The sequence below is a fragment of the Notamacropus eugenii genome, chromosome 3 (genome assembly GCF_028372415.1).
Source record: "Notamacropus eugenii isolate mMacEug1 chromosome 3, mMacEug1.pri_v2, whole genome shotgun sequence".
NCBI classification, from domain to species: domain Eukaryota; kingdom Metazoa; phylum Chordata; class Mammalia; order Diprotodontia; family Macropodidae; genus Notamacropus; species Notamacropus eugenii.
This window is the reverse complement of record NC_092874.1, coordinates 113,873,163-113,893,194: the sequence shown is the minus strand read 5'-3', so window position 1 is coordinate 113,893,194 and position 20,032 is coordinate 113,873,163. Positions and strand designations below refer to the sequence as shown.

The window sequence follows — 20,032 nt, the reverse complement described above, 5'->3', positions numbered from 1 at the left end:
GGAGAATCCTTTTTGGAATAGGAATAAATTTTCTTTAAAGTAATTAATGATGTTCCCACCCCCCTGCCACCACCCACCCCTCACCTCAATGTATCTTTCTTACAAATCTGGACTTTCCTACATTAAGCTTGTGAAAAATGAGATGTTGTTCAGTTGTGTCTTGGGGTTTTCTTGGCAGAAATACTGAAATGGTTTGGCATTTCCTTCTCCAGCTCATTTTACAGATGAGAAACTGAGGTAAACAAGTGCCCAGGGTCATACAGTTAGCTAGTATGTGTCTGAGGCCAGACTGGAAATCGGGAAGATGAGTCTTCCTGATTCCAGGTCCTATACTAGAACCACTGTGCCACCTAGCTGCCCTGTCAGATAATTTGTACTTTCTGAGGTAGTGTCCATTGTTAGAAGTCATTCAAGATTGACCCTTTAGTAGAAGGTGATGCCAGTCACCAACTTGCCAAGAGTTGGATGCTTTCCCCTACCCCTCTATTTTTGAGTTGTTCTTTGCCTTCCTTAGACAGAAGAAGATGATCGTCTTGCGGACCAGGGGGGCTGGGCATTGCTATCTCCCTGATTTATCCCACTGGCCTGATGAGTGATTCCAGAGCACACAAAAAATAAAAAGTGGTACCTTGCCCTGCATCAGAGTAGGGAAATCTGGGGTTGATGAGCTGGAAGAAAGCAAAAAGAACAAGAAATGAGGGAGCGTGTTGGACTGGACTTCGTGGGACTTTAGGGGATCTCATTCTTGACACTAAGTTTTTTTTTAATTGAAAAAATAAACATTCCTTAAGTACCTACCATGTAAAAGGTACTGTGCTCAACAATGACTACAAATACACCAGCTATCAAGGAGTTCACACCTAGTAGGAGGGATAATATGTCTGGACAAAACTAGGCATGGGAATTGGACCTGTGATTTTACAGGCACAGGGAACTTCCTCTGTTAGTGCAAATAGGCACCTTCTCTGCAACTTCCAGTTTTAGAGAATTCTCTAGAACCCTAAGAAGTTAAGTGACTTGCCCAGGGGCATATAGCCAAAATATTCTGAAGTGGGGCTTGAATCTTGGTTTTCTGGCTTCCAAGGCAAGTTCCTTATGTCCTGCTGCTTCTCGGTAACTCTAAGTAACACAGAGTACAGCTAACTATAATGTAGAATAGAATATAAGTGCACAAGAGACATATAAAGGGTGGCAAGAACTTTGCCCTCTTCCTGTTGGTGAATGGATGTACTCACTCTTCATTGACAAAAATGAGCTCCAGAGAAGGGGGTCCATTTTTTTCACCAAGACCTATAGCTGAAGAGAAGGAAGAGAGAGAGAGAAGAGAGAAAATATTGGGGCTTTAAGGGTTCTGAGCTTGGTGAGAAGGCATTTCAAGCCTCCCATAACATTGATTATTGTCTCTTGCTAATTCCCAGAGTACCTTGGTGCATAGCCATGCCTTCCTTCTCTGCTCTGAAGGCCCAGAGGAATTACATACATAGATGGGCTTCAGGTTGGGCTTTGGACATAGTCCACAGCATTTAGAGGAGGAGGAGGAGGAGGAATTTGTAGTGGCAATCACAAAAGGAAGGGATTGTCAGTGACCAGTCTCAAGAGAAAATGCTCAGGGTTTTAGGGGGAAGACTGGAAAATAGAGTCATATAGGTAAGTATGTAAGTCATAGGAACAGGGAGATATTTGAGGGAGAAGAGAGAGAAGTTTAGGAAAGCTCAAGCAAACTGTACTGATTGGCTGAGTTTCTTCAGTGCTGGAGTTGCCAGGGGCCTCCATGACCTGCTCTTCCTCAGCACTGACCAGCTCCTGGAGCACGGCCTCCACAATCGGCATCACCATGGCGGTGGTGGAGGTGTTGGAGAGCCACATGGACAGAAGGGTGGTACAGCACATGAAGCACAACAGCAGCCTGAAAGGAAGGAGGCCACAGCAAAACTGAGAAGCCAGCCAGGGGCCTCATGGTACTCCAAGGAGTACTGGAATGCAATCGAGAATGCAATCGAGAATGCTGTCTAGAACTATAGGAACAAATCATCTTGACTCTTCCTCTAGGTGACATATAGATTTCTCAGTAGCTTTTGCATTGGATAGTCTTAATCTAGTAAATAATAGTAAATATCTATTAGGCTTAAACTTGGACTTGCATCTCATAGCAGACAACCAGGAAACATAATTTCTTTCTTTTATTTTCCAACCATGCTAATTTTATTTAGAATATGCACTAGTCTATTTCTAAAGGTCTCATTTTCACAGATCCTTAAATAATAAGTCATAGGATCATAGATTTATAACGGAAGGGGATATTAGAAATAATTAATCCATTTTGGCAGCAAATACAATTTCAAGAGCTAATAGTCTTAAGCAAGGCAGAAGCCCTTACTTAGACAGATAGTACCATTGGTGACAAAAGAAACGTATTTGTTAACCTTTCTTCCTTTACCCTAGACATTCCTGTGTGTGAATGTATGCAAAAAATAATTTTAAAAGATCTCACTCGTATGAGAGAGCTCAGTGAGGTATTACTATTAAAATAATAATAGCTAACATTTATGTTGTGCTTACTGTATGCCAGGCAGTAGGCTAAGTGCTTTTCAGGTATCTCATTTGATCCTCACAACAACCCTGGGAAGTAGGTGCTCTTTTTATTCCCATTTTACAGATGAGAAAACTGAGGCAAGCTAAAATTAAATAACTTGCCCAGCATTACACATTTTGTAAGTATCTGAGGCTAAATTTGAACACAAGTGTTCCTAAAACTTTAAAAATAAAGGGAAAACAGCTAAGGTCTTTCAGTGGTCAAGTAGAGAACAGACTCTAGAATCCTGTATGCAGCTTATTGTTTTCTCACTGAGCCACTGAACCTCCTTAAATGTTTCTTGTTTCCTCCTCTGTCACACCATTCTTGGCTATACTCATTAATGGGGAAGAACAGAGGTATCGATCATTCACAAATCATTTCTGTTTGACTCTTTCATGTATGACATAAGGTTGTAACTATATGAGTATATATTTCTATAAGGTGTGTATGAAAACACACCTTTGATAGACAAGAAACATATTGTAATTTGGTGGAGTGTGGTAGGCAGCATATTTAATTTCTGAGTTATTACTTGAGTAAGCTAATACTCTAAAGGTGTTTTGAATAGGCTGACATCTAAATGATTTTCAATATCCAATGAACTCATAATGAATGATGGGGGAAGTAGGGAAAATGGGGAGTGGGAATGATCCAGAAATAGGTGGATAATGGGTCAAGGAGAATCTAGTCTTGGATGAACATTTTCTTGTGGCTAATATGCAAAAAGGATTCAAAAGAGTTCAAAATTCTTTCAAGAGTAACTCAATGAAGGCTCACCATATGCCTAGAAGGTACTTATCTTTTTATTTTCATTCTACAAAAAAGAGAAATAATTAGGCAATCAATATTGACTCTGTACAAGGGAAGGAGCAGCGTTGGTTATCTGATAGACCTAACATCGGACAATTTTAGTGCCTTTTCAGACATCATCTATATGCTGATCTCACTTGTCAATGGGTAAACAGTCCTCTGACTTTAGAAATGGCAGAACAGGAAAAAGTGTTACTTTAGGGAGGAGGTAGTGAATTGCTGGCCTTCTGTATCCAGTGCACCCTCCAAGTGGAAATATGAACATAGAAAATATTTGAGTTAAAGAATGAAAAATACTAACAGCTACTTGTTATTATTTCCATCATCAATATTTTATATTATTATTATTCATGCATTATTACCATTTTCTCCATTATTTTCTTAAGTCTAGAAATCATGAAAAGGAAAAACCAAGCCTTGATTTATAGTATTCAGTAATATCTGAGGGGCAGATGTTCACTCTGAAAATTTAACAATCAGCTCTTGAGAGCTGGTCCAAACGGATTCCAATACATCTCTGAATTCAATCCTTATATAGCTAAGTTTTCTTCATGTGTATAAAAATGTCATTTTCATGGCTACCCTAATGGTCTATTGTCATTTTGAAAGTATATATTACTCGTCATAATGAGGACAGGGTTGGAGTGTGGATAGTTCAGAGCAAATCCATTCCCATTCCAAGAAAAATAAAGTGTATATCCTGGGCACTATCCCTATGCAGGAGAGATGTCACATCAGTAATGCCTAATGTGGTATAGGCATGAATCTCCCCATAGCTGAAGGCTGTACTTACATGCCAGGCTTAGCTCCTGCCAACATGACCATGCGTAGGGCAATCCGCTTGTGCAGGTTCCATTTCTCCACTGCTGCTGCCACACAGATGACTCCCATCAGCAGCAGGGTAGTATTCTTGAAATACTCTGCAGCCACCTGTAGAGAGGCAAGAACAGGGTCTGGCCATCTAGAACGATAGGGAGTTTCTGGAGATTTTCTTCTAACTTTCCCATGAATATTTATGGGCTTGTTTAGACCCACTCCTATCATCAAATCTGCTGGAAAGGGGGAAACTTCTGGTTCTAAAATCCTTGTAACACCAATGAGATATTCATAGCAGCTGCTATGAATATTCATATATATTTTCAGGGTTGGACTGCAAAATATAATGAGCTCTCTTCATTCAAGACCAAGCCATTTATTTGAAATATCACTATTGAGATACCAGAAGGCAAAATTTAACAAAGTAACCAAAAAAAGTTAACAAAGTAACCTGTGTACCTTCAGACCTGGGAACACTGACATTTTTTAATCTGCATGAAGAAAATTTAGCCTCACAAGGATTGAATTCAGAGATATATTGGAGCCAGCTTGGACCAGCTCTCAAGAGCTGATTGTTCAATTTTCAGAGTGAGCATCTCCCCCTCAGATATTAGTGAATACTAATAAATCAAGGCTTGATTTTTCCTTTTTATGATTTCTAGACTTAAGAAAATAATGGAGAAAATGGTAATAATGCTTGAATAACAATAATAATGCAAAAAATAATGATGACGGAAAAATAATAACACAACATCTAGCCAATCCAGGGAACGTTGACATCGTCAGCGTTCTTTCATCTAGCCCCCCAGTAAACAAGCCTCCTCTCAAGCGAGTTCCTCTAGGCAAGTTCCTCCTTCCACCAGTTCCTCTCCCCCCAGGCAATCTATATCTCCCTGAATATATGCAAGTTTTAAAGCAAAGATTTGGTCTCTCATTGGCTTAGAGAAGAAGCTTGAAAATTTATGTGCCTCAGCACTTAATTGGAAAGGTGTGAAAATCCCTGTGGCCCAGAGCCTAACTGGCTCTGCACCAGGGACCTGTGTGACTTTAGCATGAGATGTGTCACAGCTGTGAAATGAGCCGAAGTTCAAAGAAACAAGACATCCATGGTTGAAATACCGTGTATGTTTAGACCTGGGAACATGGCTCCTGTTCTAAGGGGAAAAAAAGGGCACATATGTGGTCACATAGGCTTACTAACAGTCAGGGAAGATTGTCATATTCCATTACCCTAAAATCCTTCATAGAGAATCTGCAGGACAATGTGGACAAGAATGGACAAAAATCATACAGGATGAGATGGTGTGGATGAGTTGTGGTCTGCACTGATGAAGAAAGTATGCCTATTGATTCATGCAAGTGTTGAAGTATAGCTATATGTAAGGCACTGTGCTAGAACTTGGAAATAATCAGAATAAGGATTGTTATCGTTGAGTCATTTTTCAGTCATGTTCAACTCTTTGGACCCTAATTTTCAGATTAAAGATACTGGAATAGTTTGCCACATTGTTCTCTAGCTCACTTTAGAGATGATAGAAACTGAGTCAAACAGGGTCAAATGACTTGCCCAGGGTCACACAGCTAGTAAGTTTCTGAGGACAGTTTTGAACCCAGGAAGATGAATCCAGGTCCTGCACTCCATTCACTGTACCATTTAGCTGTAGAAGAATAAGAATAGTTAACACAGTTAACATTTATATAGCTTTTTAAGGTTTGTTAAGTCTTTTACCAATATTATCTCATTTTATCCTTAGAACAACCCTGAGAGGTAAGTGCTGTCATGATCTCCATTTCACAGAAGAGGAAACTGAGGCAGACAGATTCACTTGTCCAGAGTCACACAGCTGGAAAGTATCTGACGCTGGTTGAGTTCAGGTCTACCTGACTTCATCACTACTGAGAGAGCTATAATAAGAATCCTACTCTCAAGAAATTAATAATCTTATGGTGGAGTGTGTGTGCGTGCGTGTGTGTGTGTGTGTGTGTGTGTGTGTGTGTGTGTGAAGAATGCACATACAAGTAATAATGACATAAGGGAGAGTGAATGAAGAGCCGAGGAAAGTCTAGGGGAGCAAAGTACTATGAGAAATTCAAAGAGGGGGAGATTCTGGGTGTGGGGAAAGGAATGGATCAGGGACAGTTTTACGGACAAAGTGGGCCTTGGAGCAGGGGCAGAACTTCAACAGCCCAAGAAAGGGGAGGGGAGGACTGTGGAGTGGAATGTTTCAGTCATTGAGGATGTCATGAGCGAAAGCCCAGAGATTGGAAAGGGCAGAATGGTAAGTAGTTCAGACTGATTGAAATGTAGAATACATGGAGGAGATGACATAAAGGTGTATTAGAGACATATTATGGAAGGCTTTGAATGCATTGATTAAGTGTTAATGATTTTTCTGTAATCAATGGGGATTTGCTGGTGGATTTAAGAAGTTTCATGACCCAAAAATAGCAAGGGAATCAATGAAAAATAATATGTGAAGGAAGCCAGTGTAGCAGTTCCAGATTTCAAATTAGTAAATGACTATAATAGTCTAATATCTGATAAATCCAAAGATACAAGATTTTGGAATGAGAACTAAGCATTTGAAAAATGTTGTTGGGAAAATTAGAAAATAGTTTGGTGGAAACTAGGTATAGACCAATATCTCATATGCCATAAAGGGTGATATCATAAGTATATTAGGGGAGCATGGAAAAATGTACCTGTCAGATCTATGGATAGGGGAAAAATTTATGACTGAATAAGAGGTAGCATCACAAGATATAAAATAGATACTTTTGATTATATTGAATTAAAAAAGCTTTGGTACAAACAAAAAACTAATGCAGTCAAAATTAGAAGGAAAAGAGAAAACTGGGAAGAAATATTTACAGCAAATTTTTCTGATAAAGGCTTAATTTCTCAAACATAGGGAGCTGAGCCAAATTTATAAAAATACGAATCATTTCCTAGTTGATAAATAAAAGTCATTCCCTAGTCAAAGGATATGAGCAAAAGAAATTTCATGACCCTTCCCTATCATACTCCAGCTTATCATTCCAGAATTATCCATTATTTCCCCTATTCCCAACTAAACTGGTCAACTTATTGTTCCTCATTTCCCCATATGATATTTCCTCTTTCCATTCTGTGCCTTTGGAAAGGGTATCCTCCATGCCTGGAATGCTTTCCCTCTTCACCTTTAGAACCTCTAATTCCTTTGAAGGCTTAACTCAGTGACTACCACCTTCAAAAGACTTTTCCTAGCTTCCCTAGTTGTTACTATGTCCTCCCACAAATCATTGTATATTTATTTTTTATGTATTCTATATGTATTTATCTTTCCTAGAATGTAGCTTTCCTAGTTGTAAGTTGCTAAAGATATTACATGCATATTGATTGATATTGATTGATCAAAAAGATAGATTAGCAAAACAACTCTGAGGTACCACATCACACCTATAAGATTGGCAAACATGACAGAACAAGAAAATGATAAATGCTGGAGAGGATGTGGGAGAGTTGGAACACTAATTCATTGTTGGTGGAGCTGTGAGCGCATCCAACCATTCTGGAGAGCAATTTGGAACTATGCCCAAAGGGCTACAAAAATGTGCATACCCTTTGACCCAGCAATATCGCTACTAGGACTATATCCCCAAGAGATCATAAAAATGGGAAAGGGTCCCACATGTACAAAAATATTTATAGCAGCACTCTATGTAGTTGCCAAAAACTGGAAGTCAAGGGGATGTCCATCAATTGGGGAATGGCTGAATAAATTATGGTATATGAATGTAATGGAGTACTATTGTGCCATAAGAAATGATGAACAAGAAGACTTCAGAGAGGCCTGGAAGGACTTATATGACCTGATGCTGAGTGAAAGGAGCAGAACCAGGAGAACTTTATGCACAGCAACAACCACAGTGTGTGAGAGTTTTTTCTGGTAGACTTAGATTTTTGTAATAACACAAGAACTTCTGAAAAAAAAAAAAATCCCAATGGTGGACCTTAAGGCAAAATGCCTTCCACACTCAGAGAGAGAAATATGGAAGTCACTCACATAATGTAGCAGATCATGTTTGTGTATGTGTATCTGTTTGTGTATCATGTTCTGATTTGTTATACGGATTCTCTCATTTATCTTAGTCTGACTACATAGCATGACTATAGTGAAAATATACTCAATAGGAAAGTATATGTAGAATCTATACAGAATTGTATGCAGTCGTGGGGAGGGAGGGAGGTAGCAGGGGGTGGGTGGGGAGGGATAAAATCGCAATTGTATGGCAGTGATTGTTAAACATTAAAAAAATAAAAAAAAATTAAAAAAAAAAAGATAGATTAGGAAGATCAGGACAGTCTTGTGAAATATGTGCATGAGATAGGATACACTGGGAGTAAGGAGACTAATTAATAGACAGTAGTCTAAGTAAAAAAAGATCAGGGCTTACATGTGGGGTGGTGGGATTGCTATTGTAAGAGAAAGGAGAGATCTCATGGTGATGGAACTGGCAGGAATTGGAAACTATTTGGATGTGTGTATTAAGAGAGGAGAAAGAGTCAAAGATGACTTGTAATATTATTTTATAATGCTTGTATTTTAAGCTCATATCATTATTTAATTTTTATTCATATATATGTTATTTATCCACTAGACTGTAAGATCCTTGAAGACAGGGATCATATATTTTTTGGTATTCCCCAGCACAAAATAGATAGGTAATAAATACTCATTGAATGAATGATTGAAAATGGATATTAGCCACCTAGAAAATAATTGAAATTGGAGAAGGAAGGTATAGAACACTTCTATATAGAAGGTATAGAACACTGGACAAAATAATAAAAACAAAACCCAACATGTTTTGTATGGCCTGTGTTTGGTTAATTTCATCTATGTAGTAAAAGTCACATAGAATCCAAGGGCTAGAAAAGATTTTTAGAGTATCTGTATCATTCTCCAATTCCAAGCTGGACTGCTCCCAAATTAATCCCTAAAAGAGGGATATATGCTCCAGGAAAGGTTATCTCCATAGAGATGTTTGCATGAGAGCAGGAACTATCTCACTTTTAACTTGCGCAGTACCTAGCATGTCCTTGGTACATAGTAGGCACTTAGTCAAATGCCTATTGATTGATTGATCTCTTTTGATAACTCAATCCTCATATGCAAATTCGTTTTTCCTTTAGTAACTAAAGAAAATAATTAAAACTATTTCCACTGAGGATATGGCATTCCAGTTCTGCAGGAGTTTATTAATGTTTTGGGGAATCCATCCTCCCTTTGCTGGTGACATGAATGACTTCAAAGTGCTGATCTCCTGAAGGGAGATAAAAGTGCCATTGAAATAGCTTTAGAATAACCTAAGCAACCCTCTGAAGAGTGATCCTGGAGTCATCTAACATCCTAGAATGGGAAAAGCACCAGACAAGAAGTCAGAAAGACCGAGGTTCTAGTTTGACTTTGTATGATTTCGTTGTAATGATGAATTTTATTTGCATAATATTTTTCCATACTCCTGGCAGGTAGTTCAGTAGTATTATTTCTAGCTTATGAAAGACTAAACCACAGACGACTCATTTCTTTGACACCCAGCAGAGTAGACCATGCTGCTGCCTCTTGGTACTCTGAAGTGCCTTTTCAAAGAGTCTCTATATCTTGAAGGTAATTGTAATTTCTGTCTCCTGATACTTCCCATCACAAAATACTGGCTCTGGCTCTGACAGCCCTTCAGGAAGTCCAATGAGGGCATGAGAGGTAGCATGTGGGGCTCTGGTTTCTGGGAACTAGAAAAACCCAGCAGGTCCAAAAGCGATTGAATTTACTTGGGCAGCCCAGACAAAGCTGAGGGCAATGGCTATGACATAAGCATCCTTGGTAGCGTTTCTTCAGCTGGTCCTTCTCATTCATTTTCACAGTCATAATCTTGATCTCTAGGGCCTAGTCTTCTCATACCTGGAAGTTTTTGCCTTTCAGAATTGTGCTGCCATTTTAAAATCAGTGGTCCTACTGATTACACCATGTGACCCTACCACCACTTGGTGGCAGTGTAGACAAGAGAGAACTAATACAGAACTATAGTCCTTGGAGATCCCTCAGGAGCAGAGTGGTGAGCCTGGAATGGTGGACAGAATGCAGGACATAGGCTCAGAATGACATGGGTTCAAATCTCATCTCTGATACCTACTAGTTGTATGGGCAAATTGCTTTACCTCTGTGAGCCTCAGATTTCCTTTATGTAAAATGGGGATAATAATCGGAGTACCTACTTTATGAGGTTGTTATAAGATCCAAATTAATATTAAGTAAAACACATCACAAGCTTTAAAGTGCTAAATAAATGTCAGTTATTGCCATTAATGCTGTAGACATGTGACATATACCTAGAGTAGTACCTTGACTTTTGTCCTGCCAGTGGACTTCAGTGACTCAGGAAGAGTGAGGTTGATGACTTTGTACAGCTCTGCTCACTTGAATCCATTTCATGTACAAGTCAGGATATCACACATGATGCCACTGATGGTCTTCAAAAATGAAAGCTGAGCAACAACCTAGAGTAGTGAACCTCATTGATCTCAGCCTCTACATAATGCTTCAAGAATCAATCAATAAGCCTTCATTAAGCATGTGTTAGGTGTCACGTTGTGGAGATGCAAAGTCAAAAATGGAAGCCCCTGTCCTCAAGGAACTTACATTCTACCAAGGGAAACAACATTCTTGCCTATGTGTAAATATCAGATCTCTAGTATTTCACATCACAAGGCACTGTTCAACATTGTGAATGCCCTAGAAGACAAAGAAAGCATATATAACATAGCTCTGTATGGGAAGGATAGCTAGTAGAATAGGTGAAAATTAAGATTCAAAATGATCTCATCAGGCTGGAATGACAGGTCAAAATGAGGAAATTCAGTAGGCATCCATGTCCACCATTTTAATAATAAATAAATTTTAATAAATAGTCTAATATTTAATTTCAAAAAACAGTTATAAAATATAGTCTTGGGAGATATGGCTTGACAAAAGTTCATGTGAAAGAAAATCTGGAGGGGCATAGCCAAGGTGGCGGAGTAACAGCATGCACTTTCTAGAGTGTTGCCCCCAAACCTAGCCAAATATCTGTAAAAAATGGTGCTAAACAAATTCTGGAGCTGCAGAACCCACAGAATGATGGAGAGAAGCAAATTTTCAGCCCAAGACAACCTGAAAGGTCTTCAGGAAGTATCTATGCAGTCCAGTGTGGGCCGTGCTAGCACAGACAGGATGTGAGCAGGCCTTGGGGAGACTGAATCTCTCACACCTGTGACAGTTTCCAAACTTCATGGCCCCAAAACGGTGAAGACAAATTGAGAGGTCAGTGGAAAAAGCCTGTGGGACCAGTGTGGGAGAGTGGAGTGTTCTGGCCCTAGCCCCAGGGCAGCAGAGGGGGAAGGGGCGAAGGAAACCACAGCAGCCACAGAAGCAGCAGGGGCAGAGATAGTGACTATTTCTGGAGCTTGAGGCCCACAGATTGTAGAAGAGTTCAGCAGCTGATAATACCCCCTCCACCCCTACTGGAAGCAGAGATCTACTTTGACAGAGAGTTCAGAAGTCAAGTAAATGGCTGAGGAAATGAGCAAAAACCAAAAAAAGAATCAGACTATAGAATCTTACTTTGGTGACAAGGAAGACCAAAACATGCAAACAGAAGAAAACAAAGTCAAAGCTCTTCCATCCAAAGCCTCCAAGAAACATATGAATTGATCTCAGGCCATGGAAGAGCTCAAAAAGGATTTTGAAAATCAAGTAAGAGAAATAGAGCAAAAATTGGGAAGAGAAATGAGAGTGATGCAAGAAAATTATGAAAAATGCTTGCTAAAGGAGACCCCAAAAAATTCTGAAGAAAATAACACTGTAAAAAATAGACTAATCCAAATGACACAAGAGATCCAAAAAGTCAATGAAGAGAAGAATGCCCTAAAAAACAGAATTGACCAGATGGAAAGGAGATCCAAAAGCTCACTGAAGAAAATAATTCCTTAAAGGTTAGAATGGAGCAGATGGAAGCTAATGACTATATGAAAAATCAAGAAATTATAAAACAAAACCAAAGGAATGTAAAAATAGCAGACAATGTGTAATATCTCGTTGGAAAAACAACTGAACTGGAAAATAGATGTAGGAGAGACAATTTAAAAATTATGGGGCTAACTGAAAGCCATGGTCAAAAAAAGAGTGTAAACATCATCTTTCAAGATATTATTAAGGAAAACTGCCCTGATATTCTAGAACCAGACAGTAAAATAAATATTGAAAGAATTCACTGATCATCTCCTGAAAGAGATCCAAAAAGGAAAACTTCTAGCAATATTGTAGCCAAATTCCAGAGCTCTCAGGTCAAGGACAAAATATTGCAAGCAGCCAGAAAGAAACAATCTGAATATTATGGAAATACAATCAGGATAACACAAGATCTAGCAGCTTCTACATTGAGGGATCACAGGGCTTGGAATATGATATTCTAGAAGTCAAAGGAACTAGGATTAAAATCAAGAAACACCTATTCAGCAAAACTGAGTATAATACTTCAGAGAAAAAAATGATCATTCAATGAAATAGAGGACTTTCAAGCATTTTTGATGAAAAGACCAGAGCTGAATAGAAACTTTGATTTTCAAACACAAGAATCAAGAGAAGCATGAAAAGATAAACAGGAAAGAGAAATTATATGGGACTTACTAAAGTTGAACTGTTTACATCACTACATGGAAAAATAATTTTTGTAACTCTTGAGATTTTTCTCAGTATTAGGGACATATATAGAGAGGGCACAGGGTGAGTTGAATAGAAAGGGATGATATCTAAAAATGTAAAATTAATGGGGCAAATTATCCTCACATAAGAGAGGTAAGAAAAACTTTTTCAATGGTGGGGAAAAGAGGGGAGGCGAGAGGGAAAAAGTGAACCTTATTCTCATCACATCTGGCTTAAGGAGGGAATAACGTGCACACTCAATTTGCTATAAAACTCTATCTTACACTACAGGAAAGTAGGGGAGAAGAGGATAAGGGGGGGATCATAGAAGGGAGGGCAAATGGGAGGAAGGGGTAATTAGAAGTAAACACTTTTGAGAAGGGATAGGGTCAAAAGAGAGAATAGAATAAATGGGGGGCATGATAGGATAGAGGGAAATATATTGAGTCTTCCACAACATGACTTTTATGGAAGTCTTTGTACTACACATGTATAACATGTATCAAATTGCTTGCCTTCTCAGTGGGGATGGGTGGGGAGGGAGGAAGAGAGAGAAGTTGGAGCTCAAAGTTTTAAAAACAATTGTTAAAAATTGTTTTTACAAGCAACTGGGCAATAAGATATACAGGCAATGGGATATAGAAATCTATCTTGTCCTCTGAGAAAATAGAGGGGATGGGGATAAGAGAAGGAATGGGTGTGATAGAAGGGAGGACAGATTGGAGAAGGGATAATCAAAATGCACAGTGTCTTGGGGTGGGTGGAGGGGAGAGATGGCAAGAAAATTTGGAACTCAAAATCTTGTGGTAATGAATGTTGAAAACTAAAAATAAAGAAATAAATTAGAATTTTAAAAAATCTGGTGACTTTGAATTAGCTGAAACTTAATTGACTAAAAAAATATTTTCTAAGTAGAAGCAATGAGAACCATGCTGTCCATTTTGGGACATATTATTTTCCCTGTACTCTCCACTAGTCAGACTGTATCTGGAGTACTGTGTCTAGTTCTAGGTGCCACTTTTTAAGGATCTTAAAAATAGATTCTACTGTGTCAAGAAGAAAGTGATCAGATCAGGATCATGAGAGATTTAAAAGTACAGGCATACCTTGGAGATATTGCAGGTTTGTTCCCGTACTACCATAATAAAGCAAATATCAAAATAAATTGTCACATGATTTTTTTTGTTTCCCAATGCATATAAAAGTTATGTTTACACTATGCTGTAGTCTATTAAATGTGCAATAATTGTTGTTGAGATATTTTTTTAATTGTGCCTGAATCCTTCTGTGGTTTTCTTGGCAAAGATACAAGAGTGGTTTTTGTCATGTCCTTCTCCTGTTCATTTTATAGATGAGGAGACTGAGGCCAACAGGGACTTGCCCAGGGTCACATTGTTAGTAAGTAAGTGTCTGAGACTGGATTTGAACTCAAAAAGGAATCTTTCTGACTACAAGTCCAGCACTCTATTCACTGTATCACCTAGCTGCCCACTACATACCTTAATTTAAAAATACTTTCTTTCTAAAAAAAAAAATGTACTTTTAGTTTCCTTCAAGAACGTTTCCTTTGTGTTCACAACTTGGCTGACTGTTTTTGGCCTAGCTTTTGGCCTTTCTCAGCTTTTGACATGCCTTTCTCACTAAGCTTCATCATTTCTAATTTTTGATTTAAAGTGAAAGATATGTGACTCTTCCTTTCACTTGAACAGTTAGCAGTTATTGTAGGGTTATGAAACAGCCTGATTTTAACACTGTTGTGTCTCAGGCCAAGAAGAGGAATTGAAGGAAAGGCTGGTCAGTGGACCAGTGAGAATACACACAGCATTTATCATTAGTTCATTGTCTTACAAGGGCATTGTTTGTGGCATCCCAAAACAATGACAATTGTGACGCCAAAGAGCACTGATCACAGGTCACCATATAATAATGAAAAAAATAGTAATGAATAATAAATAAATAACAATAATTATAAAAATTAGAAATATTGTGAGAATTACCAAAATGTGACACAGAGACGCAATGTGATCCCATGGTATTGGAAAAATGACTCCAATAAACTTGCTTGCCGCAGGCAGGGTTGCCACAAACCTTTAATTTGTAAAAAAAACATACTATCTCCAAAGTGCAATAAAGCAAGTTTCAATAAAACCTAATATCCTGTGCTGTTTAGCCTGATGAATCCTAGAATCTTGGGGTCTCAGATTTAGAAATGGAATCACAGTATTATGAGATCATAGATTAGAAGCTGGCAGCGATGTTAGAGGCCACTGAGGTTAAGTGACTTGTCTCAGTTCACATAGCTAGTAAAGAAATGTCTAAGGGAGGCATTCCTGATTCCAATTCCAGTGTCCACATCCTTACACTATACCACAGAGCCTTTTTTTAAAGGGGATCTTAGAGGTCATTCTGATAGAATGTAAGTTCTTTGAGTGCAAAGACTATTTAATTTTTGTCTCTGCATCCCTAGCACCTAGTACATGGTAGGTACTTAGTTCATCAATTAAAGGAGTCCAAACCCCTCATTTATAGAAAAGAGGGGAGGCCCAGAGAAATGGAGAAACTTGCCCAGGATCACACAGCTAAATAAGTGTCTGAGACTGGATTTGAACTCAGAAAGATGAGTCTTTCTGACTGCAGGTCTAGCACTCTGTGCACTGGACCACCTAACTGCCCCTAATATCTTAATAAGCCAGCACATAGAAGAGGGAGCTGTTCTTTGCTTTTCCAGAAGGCAAGACTCAGTGGATGGAAGTTAAAAAGGATTAAATTTTTGCTTAATGTAGAGAAGAACTTTCTAAAGAATGGACTGTCTTTCTATGGAATAATAGGTTGATTAGGAAGTAGTTGGATTCACTGGAAGTAGTTAAAGAGAAGGTAGATAAACCAACCCTCTTGGTAAAGACACAACAGACAGGATTTCTCTAAATGATAACCAAGGTCTACCTGACTCTAAGAATTCTTTCTATGCCTCTGTACTCTTCCTGAAGTGCTTTAGGATCCAAACATTCTCCTTCCTACACAGTAATTGATTGAGGATCCCAGTTACAGCAACTGTAAAACCTGAATGCCTACTCATGGTCTTTCCAGCAAATGTAACAAGACCTCCATTTATCCCAATCTCAGACTGTCTGCTTCCTCTAAAGAATTCTGCTTACCATCATCCCTTCCTATTTCCCATGAGAGCAACTTTTCTCCCTTTTTAAAAATCTTAGCTAGAAACCCCCCTTCTTCAAGAAATCATACCAACTACTCCACCCAACTCCACTCATACCAGCGACCACGCAACATTCATGTACAGGAGGTAGTTCCAAGCAGCTGCTACTAGTTACGTACAGAAAAGGTTTTCCTCACTTAACATAACGTACATTATAGCAGAATACATTCTAAAATGAATTTAAGTTTAATCATTCATGAAAAAATGGAGCCACATTTTGGCAGAAAAACTTGGTGTAATAAAATCACATTTAAGATCAGTATGATACATATTAAAACCATATATACAAAGAAAAACTTCAGATAAGACATTTAGAATATTTAATAATATTACAGTATGGTATTGTGGATACAACACTGTATTGGGAGCCAAGAAATGTGGCTTTTATAATTCCTCGTTTTCCCACTAACTAGCTGTCTGATCTTGGGCAAGTCACAGTCTCTCTAGACCTCAATTTTCTCATTTGAAAAAATGAAAGGATAGAATTAGATGATCCTTATGGTATGTCCCAGCATTAAAACACTATGATTATATAATTCATACCATAATATGATTCTTCAAGGCTTCAAGTGGTGGGCATTTTCCAAGTGTGAGAGAGGAAATTGCAGCTGGGGACTGATCTTGGGGGAATAGGTCTTTTTTAGAGCACAAACCCCCCCAAAATGGTTTATTTCAGACCCACACATAATTGGTTTCAGGACTGCACTGTCAGTCCCACACTTTCCTATTCTGTTGTGACCATAAGCATTGGAACAGGAAGGAAAAATGTCTGGAAGTTGCCACATCCCTCTCCCTGTGGCTTGGTCCTCCTCATTAATATAACCACCCTCCTTTCCCACTCCCAAACATATACAAGTGTAAGGAGGAGTCTGGATAATTAGGCCTGGCACATACTTCAAATCTGGGCAGACAAAAGGTCAAAGTCAGTGCTTCTGTTAGTATAGAAAAGAAATGGAGAAGCAGCTAGATGAAATAGTGGATAGAGTACTGAATTTGTACTCAGGAAGAGCCAAGTGCAAATCATGCTTCAGCTGTACAACTGAGCAAGTCATGTAAATTCTGTGAACCTGTTTCCCCATCTGTAAAATGGGAATGGGGATAATGCTAATATCTATGTCAGAATTATTGTGATGGTGAAAGAAGGATGTATGTGAAGCACTTTGCAAACTCTAAAGCACTACACAAATACAATTAATACAAGTATTATATATTATTGAATAATATTAACATTGTTAATATTATTATCAATATTGAGAGGTGGATGAGATTTCTAAATTATTTCAGTGATAGTCCCTAAAGTGGTCCAGGAAGGCTACTGAAGAGACTGAGATACTTTGCTGTGAGTCTGTAGGGCAGTTTTTTTTGGGGGAAGGGTAGTGGTGGTGGTGGTTATGGTGGATTATCTCAGTCTTGTTTTTTTCTTCAATATATTCTAGTAGCCTACACTTTTCAGGCAGTTTAAGTTGTTTTTCCATCTTTGGAAGGGTTGGAATAGTTCTGATCACAGATCACAGGGACCACAGAAATCATCTAATTCACTTAGTTTATAGGTAAGGAAACTAAAATCTAGAGAGGCTGACTTGTTTATGGTCACACTGCTAACTAGGGACAGAGCTTGGAGTTTTACTAAATATACTAAATCCTAATCCCGGGATTGTTTGTTTTTTTCATCCCAAGTGTTTTGACTGTTTTATATGGGTCTTCTGTGGGTTGGAGATCTCTGGCAGTGCTAAATCAATAGGGGTCTTGGGATTATGGGTGTCAGTAGATGGGTTGACTAAACAGTGGAGCCATCTGATGCTGAGCATGGAGGCAGTGTGCCCAGAGCAGGGTTATGATAGAGGATCATTAGATTTTGTAATGATCTGGTTTGTGAACTGGGCCTAGTCAAATGGCTGGTTGGTGTGAGCTGTCTAGGGGAATGGTTTCCTGGAGTTTCTGGTGATTAGGGACCCCTTTCTGGACTTCTTGAAGGAATTGAGGTCATGTGGAGCCATCTTTGACTCTTCCCTCTCCCCACTCCTGATGTCCAGTATGTTCTCAAATTCTTCCACGATATCTTGTGTCTAGTTCCTGTTCTCCACTACTCTGGTATCTTCCTAGTACCTGGTGCCCCTTATCTCATTTAGATTTTTTTTCTACCTAATTCCCTGAGTCATCTTTATAATGCACTGCCTTGATCACATAATTTCTCCGCCCCAAACCATTGTTCCCCATTGTTTCTTAAAGTATAAACTCCTGATCCTGGCATTTAAATGTTGCCTAGTCTGGTCACTACTCTTCTTCCCACAGTATGCATGCTGGCTTATTCTTGGTTCCCAATTGTCCTGGTCTTGTTTTGTTTCCAGGTCTTTATTCATGCCACTTCCCTACTTTTCCACATATAGTTGTTGAAAATCCTCCTTTCTTCAAGTCTCAACCCAACTGATGTCTTGCCTAACCCCAGTTCCTTCTCCTCATCCTTCTTATCCCAGTGGGATCATTCCTTCCTTGATTTTCCTCATAGCACTTTGGTCCTTTCTGACTGCTATCCCATTTTACCATTAGCATGCTTTTGTGTGTTTGTTGTAGGTACCTAATAAATACCTAAATAAATATTTAATAAATACCTACAATGAAGTGGACAAAAAGCTGCAAAAAAAGCACAAAACAAGTAAGAGTAAGTAAGCAAGAGGTGGGGCAGTTTAGGTGGTGCAGTAGACGGAATGCTGACCCTGGAGTCGGACTTGAGTTCAAATCCTACCTCAGATACTTATTTAGCTCTCTGACCTTAGATAGGGTCACTTGACCTCTCTAAGCTTCAATTTCCTTATCTGTAAAATGGGGATAATAATAGTGCTTACCTCACATGGTTTCTGTGAGGATCAAATAAGATAATATAAGTAAAATATTTTGCATATCTTAGAGTGTTATACAAATGCCAACTATTAATGTCTAGTAATTGAATCAGGGATATGTTGCTGCACAGTGTCTGGAGTAAGGACCAGTGGTCATATCCTACCTCTTTCTTTTTTGTTGTTGAATCATTTCAGTTGTATCTGACTTTTCATGACCCCATTTGGAATTTTCTTGGCAGAGATACTGGAGTGGTTTGCTATTTCCTTCTCCAGCTCATTTTGCAGATGAGATAACTGAGGCAAACAGGGTTAGGTGACTTGCCCAGGGTCACACGGCTAGTAAGTATCTGAGGCCAGATTTGAACTCAAGTTCTCCTGACTCCAGGGCCAGCACTCCATGTACTGCACCACCTAAGCTGCCCCTCTTCTTACTTACTTACTCTTATTTGCTTTCTACCTCTGTGACCTTGGGCAAATCACTTAACCTCCCCCAGGCCTCAGTTTCCTTATTTGTAAAATGAGGGAATTGGATTTTAAGGTTTCTTCTCATTTCAGATTTATGATCCTGTCATCAAATCTCTGTGTGGATTATGATTCCTCATTTAGGAAGCTAATGGTATGATTGGAGCTGGGCTTGTCTTCTGCTGTCCTTGAGAAGGATCATGTAGCATGCTCAGGATGGAACATTTTTTTGAGAATGTTTTACGAGGCACTCAAATGAATGCTACTTGGGCTTTCTGCAGTACAGATGTAGAATGAGGGTACAACAACGCAGTTTTCTATCTCTGAAATCCAATTATGTGTCATGCTTATTGACATGGGTTCCTTAGCTAATGATGTAGTCCCCTGACAGCCAATGGGGGTCAGGTGGATATGTGCACTCTTCCTAATTCTCATGGACTTGCTCTTGGGTTATTTGTAAAGAGACCAATGAAATGCCTGAGACTGTTGGGGGTTGGAGACTTGGTAGTTGTTTGAGCAAACTCATCCTTCAGGTGTTGAGTTGAGTCCTTGTAAGAATGGGAATCACTGTATTGTCAGACTCAACAGATTCTGTGCT

At 38.9% G+C, this 20,032-nt stretch overlaps 1 protein-coding gene across 1 annotated transcript in view; it reads right to left on the bottom strand.

The window, feature by feature from the left end:
- The window catches only part of SLC13A4 (solute carrier family 13 member 4), a 59,216-nt gene that overhangs the window by 25,049 nt on the left and 14,135 nt on the right, over nucleotides 1-20,032 (bottom strand). Inside the window, exons 3-6 of the mRNA XM_072652635.1 lie at nucleotides 4,179-4,315; nucleotides 1,728-1,906; nucleotides 1,236-1,296; nucleotides 629-668 (exon numbers count right to left, since the gene is read on the bottom strand). Coding sequence (XP_072508736.1) covers nucleotides 629-668; nucleotides 1,236-1,296; nucleotides 1,728-1,906; nucleotides 4,179-4,315 — 417 coding nt within the window. The remainder of the gene's footprint in view (nucleotides 1-628; nucleotides 669-1,235; nucleotides 1,297-1,727; nucleotides 1,907-4,178; nucleotides 4,316-20,032) is intronic.